This window comes from Pogoniulus pusillus, chromosome 43 (assembly GCF_015220805.1).
Source record: "Pogoniulus pusillus isolate bPogPus1 chromosome 43, bPogPus1.pri, whole genome shotgun sequence".
Lineage (NCBI taxonomy): Eukaryota > Metazoa > Chordata > Aves > Piciformes > Lybiidae > Pogoniulus > Pogoniulus pusillus.
In genome coordinates this window covers 2,790,541-2,800,143 of record NC_087306.1, presented here as the reverse complement: position 1 = coordinate 2,800,143, position 9,603 = coordinate 2,790,541, and the positions used below count along the sequence as shown (strand labels likewise).

Below are 9,603 nucleotides of genomic sequence, written 5' to 3'. Positions count from 1 at the left end.
GTGACCCTGGGGACAGAGCTGGGGGCGTGGGGGGGGACTCGGGTGGGGGCTGGGACCTGGGGGGGTGACCCTGGGGACAGAGCTGGGGGCGTGGGGGGGGACTCGGGTGGGGGCTGGGACCTGGGGGGGTGACCCTGGGGACAGAGCTGGGGGCGTGGGGGAGGGACTCGGGTGGGGGCTGGGACCTGGGGGGGTGACCCTGGGGGCGTGGGGGGGGACTCGGGTGGGGGCTGGGACCTGGGGGGGGTGACCCTGGGGACAGAGCTGGGGCGTGGGGGGGGACTCGGGTGGGGGCTGGGACCTGGGGGGGTGACCCTGGGGACAGAGCTGGGGGCGTGGGGGGGGACTCAGGTGGGGGCTGGGACCTGGGGGGGTGACCCTGGGGACAGAGCTGGGGGCGTGGGGGAGGACTCGGGTGGGGGCTGGGACCTGGGGGGGTGACCCTGGGGACAGAGCTGGGGGCGTGGGGGAGGGACTCGGGTGGGGGCTGGGACCTGGGGGGGTGACCCTGGGGGCGTGGGGGGGGACTCGGGTGGGGGCTGGGACCTGGGGGGGGTGACCCTGGGGACAGAGCTGGGGGCGTGGGGGGGGACTCGGGTGGGGGCTGGGACCTGGGGGGGTGACCCTGGGGACAGAGCTGGGGGCGGGGGGGGGGACTCGGGTGGGGGCTGGGACCTGGGGGGGTGACCCTGGGGACAGAGCTGGGGGCGTGGGGGGGGACTCGGGTGGGGGCTGGGACCTGGGGGGGTGAGCCTGGGGACAGAGCTGGGGGCGGGGGGGGGGACTCGGGTGGGGACTGGGACCTGGGGGGGTGAGCCTGGGGACAGAGCTGGGGGCGTGGGGGGGGACTCGGGTGGGGGCTGGGACCTGGGGGGGGTGACCCTGGGGACAGAGCTGGGGGCGTGGGGGAGGACTCGGGTGGGGGCTGGGACCTGGGGGGGTGACCCTGGGGACAGAGCTGGGGGCGTGGGGGGGGACTCGGGTGGGGCCATGGCAAACGTGGGATGGAGTCCGTGGGGATGTGGAGGATGGGGACAGGGAGGGGGGGGATGGAGTCCCCTGGGGGCATGGGACACGGGGGCGTGGGGGGGGGCTTGAGTGGGGACAAGGGGATAAGGGACAGAGGTGTGTGGGGGGCTCGAGTGGGGCCGTGGGAGCCGTGGGTGGAGTCCCGCGGGGACAGAGTGTGGCAGGGCACAGGGCAGGGGGCACAGAGTGCAGGGCACAGGGTGCAAGGCAGAGGGCACAGGGCACAGGGTGCAGGGCACAGGGTGCAGGGCAGAGGGTGCAGGGTGTGGGGCAGAGGGCACAGGGTGCAGGGCACAGGGTACAGGGTGCAGGGCAGAGGGCACAGGATGCAGGGCAGAGGGCACAGGGCAGAGGGCACAGGGTGCAGGGCAGAGGGTGCAGGGTGCAGGGCATAGGGTGCAGGGTGTGGGGCAGAGGGCACAGGGTGCAGGGCACAGGGTACAGGGTGCAGGGCAGAGGGCACAGGATGCAGGGCAGAGGGCACAGGGCAGAGGGCACAGGGTGCAGGGCAGAGGGTGCAGGGTGCAGGGCACAGGGTGCAGGGCAGAGGGAACAGGGTGCAGGGCAGAGGGCACAGGGTGCAGGGCAGAGGGCACAGGGTGCAGGGCACAGGGTACAGGGTGCAGGGCAGAGGGCACAGGGTGCACGGTGCAGGGTGTGGGGCACAGGGTGCAGGGCAGAGGTCACAAGGCACAGGATGCAGAGCACAGGTTGCAGGGCAGAGGGCACAGGGTGCAGGGCACAGGGTTCAGGGCAGAGGGTGCAGGGTGTGGGGCATAGGGTGCAGGGTGCAGGGCACAGGGTGCAGGGCACAGGGTGCAGGGTGCAGGGTACGGGCACAGAGCAGAGCCCAGCAGGGACGCGTAGGGGCCCTGGGCACGCCCAGGCCGGGCAGGGAGGGGCACAGGAGTGTGCCCAGCGCCGGTGCCACCTGCCCTGCCCCCGCAGCATCCCAGGCTCTGCCGTCTGCGCCTTCTACCTGGCAGAGCTGGAGAAGGCCTTCGAGGGCTCCTTCGCCGAGCCCCGCGGTGCCACCTGGGCACCCGTGCCCGAGGACAGGGTGCCCCGACCCAGGTACCCTTCCCAAAGCCTGGCACTTGGCTTCCCCTCCCAGCCTGTGCCACAAGCTGGGCTGCACCTGGGTGCCCCCTGCCAGGGTATGGTGCCCACTCTGGCTGTGCCACAGGCTGGGCTGCACCCGGGTGCCCCCTGCCAGGGTATGGTGCCCACTCTGGCTGTGCCACAGGCCAGGCTGCTGTGCCGGGCTGGGCCCTGCCGCTGGCATCGCCACCTCCGGGGACTTCCCCGACGAGACGTTGGCCTTTGCCAAGGAGCATCCCCTGCTGCACGGCGCTGTGCCACCTGCCGGCGGGCACCCGCTCTTCACCCGCACCGGGCCCAGGTGCGGCCCTGCACGGGGACACGGCTGGCACTGGGGGTGGGGGTGTCAGGGGCAGGGTGGCACCAGGGATGGGTGGCACTGGGGATGGGGGATGTCAGGGGCAGGGTGGCATCAGGGGCAGGGTGGCATCAGGGGCAGGGTGGCATCAGGGATGGGTGGTGTCAGGGAGTTAGGGACAGGGTGGCACTAGGGATAGGTAGCACTGGGGATGGGAGGTGTCAGGGGCAGGGTGGCATCAGGGATGGGTGGCATCAGGGACAGGTTGGCATCAGGGATAGGTAGCACTGGGGATGGGTGACATCAGGGACAGGGTGGCATCAGGGATGAGTGGCATTGGGGATGGGTAGCATCAGGGATAGGATGGCATCAGAGCTGGGTGGCACTGGGGATGGGTGGCATCAGGGACAGGGTGGCATCAGGGACAGGTGGCACTGGGGATGGGTGCCCTTGGCACACAGGGTTACCTGTGCAAGAAGAAGGTTGGGGGGGGGGGGGGGGAGCGAGGGTGCCCCCAGCCCTTTGGGTGCTGCGGGGGTGCCCCCGTGCCAGGGTGCCAGAGCCCCATGCAAGGCTGTGCTGGGCACAGGCTGACGCAGCTGGCAGTGGATGTGGGCGCAGGGCCCTGGGGCAACCAGACAGTGCTGTTCCTGGGCACCGAGGACGGGAGGCTGCTGAAGGTCCTGGTGGGCACATGGCACCCCGGGGCTGCCCAGCACCCCACTGGCACCCCAGCACCCCCTGACAGCCAGGAGCAGGGTGCCAAAGGGGATGCCAGCTCTGAGACACTGCTGCTGGAGGAGATCAGCCTCTATGAGCCTGGGCGGTGAGTGCCAGCTGCTGCCTGCTGCGGGGGCAATGGGCACTGCTGGGTGCTGGGGGGGCAGTGGGCACTGCTGGGGAGCCTGGGGGCACTGCTGGGTGCTGGGGGGGCAGTGGGCACTGCTGGGTACTGGTGAGCTTGTGGGCACAGCTGAGGGCTTGGGGGGCAGTGGGCACTGCTGGGGGCTGGTGAGCTTGTGGGCACTGCTGGGGGCTTGGGGGGGCAGTGGGCACTGCTGGGGGCTGGTGAGCTTGTGGGCACTGCTGGGGGCTTGGGGGGGCAGTGGGCACTGCTGGGGGCTGGTGAGCTTGTGGGCACTGCTGGGGGCTTGGGGGGGGGCAGTGGGCACTGCTGGGGGCTGGTGAGCTTGTGGGCACTGCTGGGGGCTTGGGGGGGCAGTGGGCACTGCTGGGGGCTGGTGAGCTTGTGAGCACTGCTGGGGGCTTAGGGGGCAGTGGGCACTGCTGGGTACTGGGGGGCTGGTGGGCACTGCTGGGTACTGGTGAGCTTGTGGGCACTGCTGGGTGCTGGGGGGCTTGTGGGCACTGCTGGGGGGCAGTGGGCACTGCTGGGTACTGGAGCTTGTGGGCACTGCTGGGGGGCAGTGGGCACTGCTGGGTACTGGAGCTTGTGGGCACTGCTGGGTGCCACAGACCGTGGGTGGGTGCTGGGAAGGGGCACACAGGGCTAATGGGTGCCAGGGGGTGGTGTGGGCACCGTCTGATGGATGCCACGTGGGGGGGGGGTGGTGGTGCTGGTGCCACGGGGGGGGGTGGTCAGCGTGGGTGCTGTGGGGCCGTGCAGGTGCCAGGGGCAGCAGGGTGCCAGCAGGGTGCTGGGGCTGGAGCTGCACCTGCCAGGCCAGGAGCTCTTCGTGGCCTTCTCTGGCTGCCTGCTGAGGCTGCCCCTCAGCCGCTGTGCCCAGCACGGGGCCTGCCGTGGGTGAGCTGCCAGGGCTGTGCCAGGGCCTGGGGTGGGCACGGGAGGGTGTGGGAGGGCACAGGGAGGGAATGGGAGCATGTGAGGGCATGGGGCACAGGTGGGCACAGGGAGGGAATGGGAGCGTGTGAGGGCATGGGGCACAGGTGGGCACAGGGTGGGAATGGGAGTGTGTGAGGGCATGGGGCACAGGTGGGCACAGGGTGGGAATGGGAGTGTGTGAGGGCATGGGGCACAGGTGGGCACAGGGAGGGAATGGGAGTGTGTGAGGGCGTGGGGCAGAGATGGGCACAGGGTGGGAATGGGAGTGTGTGAGGGCGTGGGGCACAGGAGGGCACAGGGAGGGAATGGGAGTGTGTGAGGGCATGGGGCAGAGATGGGCACAGGGTGGGAATGGGAGTGTGTGAGGGCATGGGGCACAGGTGGGCACAGGGAGGGAATGGGAGTGTGTGAGGGCGTGGGGCACAGGTGGGCACAGGGAGGGAATGGGAGCGTGTGAGGGCATGGGGCACAGGAGGGCACAGGGAGGGAATGGGAGCGTGTGAGGGCATGGGGCACAGGAGGGCACAGGGTGGGAATGGGAGCGTGTGAGGGCATGGGGCACAGGTGGGCACAGGGAGGGAATGGGAGTGTGTGAGGGCATGGGGCACAGGTGGGCACAGGGTGGGAATGGGAGTGTGTGAGGGCATGGGGCACAGGTGGGCACAGGGAGGGAATGGGAGTGTGTGAGGGCGTGGGGCAGAGATGGGCACAGGGTGGGAATGGGAGTGTGTGAGGGCGTGGGGCACAGGAGGGCACAGGGAGGGAATGGGAGTGTGTGAGGGCATGGGGCAGAGATGGGCACAGGGTGGGAATGGGAGTGTGTGAGGGCATGGGGCACAGGTGGGCACAGGGAGGGAATGGGAGTGTGTGAGGGCGTGGGGCACAGGTGGGCACAGGGAGGGAATGGGAGCGTGTGAGGGCATGGGGCACAGGAGGGCACAGGGAGGGAATGGGAGCGTGTGAGGGCATGGGGCACAGGAGGGCACAGGGTGGGAATGGGAGCGTGTGAGGGCATGGGGCACAGGTGGGCACAGGGAGGGAATGGGAGCGTGTGAGGGCATGGGGCACAGGAGGGCACAGGGAGGGAATGGGAGAGTGTGAGGGCATGGGGCACAGGAGGGCACAGGGTGGGAATGGGAGTGTGTGAGGGCATGGGGCACAGGTGGGCACAGGGTGGGAATGGGAGAGTGTGAGGGCATGGGGCACAGGTGGGCACAGGGAGGGAATGGGAGTGTGTGAGGGCATGGGGCAGAGATGGGCATGGGCACATGAGGGGTGGCACACAAGGGGCACAAGGGTGTGTGAGGGTATAGGGCACAGATGGGCACAGGATGGGAATGGGAGAGTGTGAGGGTACAGGGCACAGATGGGCACAGATGGGCACGGGCACACGAGGGGTGGCACACAAGGGGCACAAGGGTGTGTGAGGGCATGTGGCACAGATGGGCATGGGCACACGAGGGGTGGCACACAAGCACAGGGTATGCAGGGGTGGGCACGAGGGTGTGTGAGGGCACTGGGCACGCCTGGGCATGGTGGCATGGGAGTGTGCCAGGGCATGAGGACGTGCAGGGGCATGTGGCACGCATGTGGCACGCATGGGCACAGGGCAGGCTTGAGGCCAGCAGGAGATGTGAGGGCACAGAGCAGGGCACCAGGGGCACAGAGTGCGCAGGAGGGCACAGAGGGTTTGAGGGCACAGAGCTGGGTGAGGGCATCTCGGGGGTGCCCCCACGCAGGAGCTGCTTGGCCACTCGGGACCCCTACTGCGTCTGGCTGCCCCCCCGCGGCTGTGTGCCCTTCTCCCGGGACCTGCCGTGAGTGGCCCCCGTGGGGGCTCACCCCCCCTGCCCCCCCCCCCCCCCCCCCCCGCTGGCTCCCTTCCTGGCACGGTGGGCACAGGGGGTGATGCCCACCCCCGCCTCTGCACCCTAGGAGTGGCTTCGAGCAGGACCTGGAGGGATCCTCTGGCAGCGCTGGGACCTGCCAAGGTGACGGAGGGCACAGGGAGGGCACTGGGGGGCAGAGGGCAGGTGGCAACGTCCGGGCACCCAGGGGGGTGCCCAGGGGGGGTGCCCAGGGGGGTGCCCAGGGGGCCTGACCCAACCCTGCTCTGCTCCCGCAGGGGCTGCTGGGGACAGCGACGGGGACCTGGCACATGGTCAGTGGCACCTGCGGGCACCCCCCGGGCACCCCCCGGGCACCCCCCGGGCAGCAGGCGGGAAGGACCCTGGGCAGCGCGGGGCGGGGGGGGGCACAGGAGGGACTCTGAGGACCAGGGAGGGACCCCCAGGGGTGGGAGAGGGACCCTAAAGGGTGGGAGAGGGACCCTAGGGGTGGGAGAGGGACCCTAAGGAATAGGAGAGGGACCCCAGGGGTGGGAGAGGGACCCTAAGGGATGGGAGAGGGACCCCAGGGGTGGGAGAGGGACCCTAAGGGATGGGAGAGGGACCCCAGGGATAGGAGAGGGACCCCAGGGGTGGGAGAGGGACCCCGGGGGTGGGAGAGGGACCCCGGGGGTGGGAGAGGGACCCCAGAGACCAAGAGGGACCCTGGGGACAGGAGAGGGACCTGGGGGGAGTGAGCCCAAGGGATGAGGAAGGACCCCGAGGGGTGGGAGAAAGACCCCAGGGGTGAGCGAGAGGGACCCCGGGGGTGGGAAACGGACCCCGGGGGTGGGAAACGGACCCCGGGGGTGGGAGAGGGACCCCGGGGGTGGGAGGGGGACCCCAGGGAGCAGGAGGAACCCTGGGGACAGGAGAAGGAGCAGGGCTCGGGGGGACCCCAAGGGATGCAGGGGAGAAGCCCAAGGGATGGGGCTGGGGGGCCCCGGGGCAGGGGGCCCCGGAGATAGAGGTTACCGGGGCAGGGGTCCCCGGTGCAACGGTCCCGGGGGCAGGGGTCCTCGGGGCACGGTTCGCCGCGGGGGGGGTCCCGGGGCAGGGGTCCTCGGGGCACGGTTCACTGCGGGGGTCAGGGGTCCCGGGGGCAGGGGTCCTCGGGGCACGGTTCACCGGGGGGCAGGGGTCCTGGGGGCAGGGGTCCTCGGGGCACGGTTCGCCGGGGGGGGTTCCAGGGGGACAGGGGTTCTCGGGGCACGGTTCGCCGTGGGGGGGGGGGGTCCGGGGGCAGGGGTCCTCGGGGCACGGTTCACCGGGGGGGAAGTCCAGGGGGCAGGGGTCCTCGGGGCACGGTTCACCGGGGGAGGGGGGTCCCGGGGGCAGGGGTCCCCGGTGCAACGGTTCCGGGGGCAGGGGTCCTCGGGGCACGGTTCGCCGCGGGGGGCAGGGGTCCCGGGGGCAGGGGTCCTCGGGCACGGTTCGCCGGGGGGGGGGGGGTCCCGGGGGCAGGGGTCCTCGGGGCACGGTTCGCCGGGGGGGGGGGGTCCCGGGGGCAGGGGTCCTCGGGGCACGGTTCGCCGGGGGGGGGTCCCGGGGCAGGGTGCGCTGACAGCCGGTCCCGCAGGCGTGCGGCAGCCCGGGCCGGGCGCGGCGGCGCTGGTACCGGTGCCGGTGCTCGCCGGTTGCATGCTCGGAGCCTTCGCCTCGGGGGCGCTGGCCGCGGCGCTGCTCTCCGCCTGCTGCCGCCGACCCCCCCCCCCGCCGCCAAGACGCCCCCGGAGCCCCCCACCACCGCCACCGCCTCCGCCACCGCCGCCGCCGCCGCCCCCCCGACCCCCGCCCAGCCGCCGGCTCCTCGCCTCTATCCGCTGCTGCCCCCCCGGGACCCCCTCCCCGAGCTGCCCACCCCCGAGCCCACCCCGCAGCCCCCCGCCAAGGCGCCCCGGGAGCGGCTGGCGGAGCCTCGGCGCGGCCGAGCGCCCCCCCCGGGTACCCCTTCGTGCCCGGAGCCCCCCGGCCCGGGACCCCCACCCAAAGCCACCCTGGAGGAGCGACAGCAGCGAGGGTACGGCCCCGGGGGCTCGGCTTGGGCGGGGGCCTGCGGGCGGTCCGCGACCCCCCCGGGCGGGGGTTCCTTCGCCAACCGGGTGCGGCCAGGGGGGCTCTCGGCCAGCCTGCCCCCGGGGCCCCGGGACGCCGCCCCCCGACGCCTGGATGTGCCCCCCGACAGCCCCCCCCCGCCCCGCCGGCCCCTGGCACAGAGGCACTCGCTGGGGGGGACCCCGGCCCGGCCCCCAGGGCTGCCCCGGGGGCTCACTCGCATGCACTCGCTGGGCACCGCCGGGGGCACCGCCGCGGGCACCGCCTGGGCGCTGGAGCGCTCCTGCTCCGCCAAGCCCCCGCTGCTGCCCAAGCCCTCGCTGCTGCCAGCGGCCCCCGGGCGGCCCTGAGCCCCCTCCCCTTGCCCAGGAGGTGCCCACGGGACCCTCTCGGGCCATTGCCTGCCCTGGGGCGACCCTGTCCTGAGCCAGGAAGGGCAGCGGGAGCCCAAGCTGGCACATCCTGGGGCACTGAGGGTGCCCGTGGCCCTTGCCAGGGTGGCAGCATCCACACAGCCCCCAGCCCAGCGTGAGGAGGGTCCCCAGGCTGGCACACAGTGGGCTGAGAAGGGTCCCCACGGCCCCCACTTAACCCACACTGGGCTGAGGAGGGTCCCCACGGCCCCAAATCTGCCCCCCAGGGTGGCAGAATCCCCTCCCCATGGTGCCAGGCTGCCCACAGCCCGGGCTGAGGGGGGGGTCCCTGTGCCCACAGCTCCCAGGGGGTAGTTGGTTTGTTTTTAATCCCTTCTAATTTATTTACCCCTCGGGGAGCCTTCTGCAGCTGCCCCTCCCCCACCCCAGCCACACCCCCAGCCACACCCCTCCTGCCACTCCCACACACACCCCTCCCTTGTAGCTGCTGCCCACAGCCCCTTGGGGACAGCTGGCAGGGTGTGGGGCAGGGCAGTGCCATCCCTGTGCCAGGGCTCACTTGGCCCTACCGTGTAGGACCTGAGCTTGGTGATTAAAGACGTTGGTGGCTCCCACACCAGTGCCCACCTGGCATTGCTTGGGGCATCAGTGAGTGACTCCCATACCAGTGCCCACCTGGCATGGCTTGGGGCAGCAGTGGGCTGAGGTTCAGTGTCTTCAGTGATGCTCTGGAGCAGGGCACTGAGTCCAGCAGCAGTGAGTGTGCAGCTGGCACCAAGCTGGCAGCAGCAGTGGAGCTGGGGGAGGGCAGCAGAGCCCTGCAGAGGGACCTGGCCAGGCTGCATGGGTGGGCAGAGGCCAAGGGGATGAGGCTGAACAAGGCCAAGGGCAGGTTCTGCACTTTGGCCACAGCAACCCCAAGCAGCTGCAGGCTGGGGCCAGAGTGGCTGAGAGCAGGCAGGCAGAGAGGGCCCTGGGGGTGCTGGCAGAGAGGAGCTGCAGAGGAGGCAGCAGTGCCCAGGTGGGCAGCAGAGCCAAGGGCAGCCTGGGCTGGCT

The 9,603-nt window shown here is 71.7% G+C and overlaps 1 protein-coding gene across 1 annotated transcript; it reads left to right on the top strand.

Annotated features, from left to right (window-relative positions):
• Nucleotides 1-1,067: 1,067 nt before the first annotated feature.
• Nucleotides 1,068-9,161, top strand: SEMA6C (semaphorin 6C). The gene is given in 10 exon segments (XM_064175946.1): nucleotides 1,068-1,125; nucleotides 1,872-2,103; nucleotides 2,276-2,431; nucleotides 3,018-3,254; nucleotides 4,056-4,193; nucleotides 5,972-6,049; nucleotides 6,168-6,223; nucleotides 6,358-6,393; nucleotides 7,698-7,837; nucleotides 7,840-9,161. Coding segments are annotated over 10 exon segments (1,815 nt in total). The 3' UTR covers nucleotides 8,524-9,161.
• The last annotated feature ends 442 nt before the right edge of the window (nucleotides 9,162-9,603 follow it).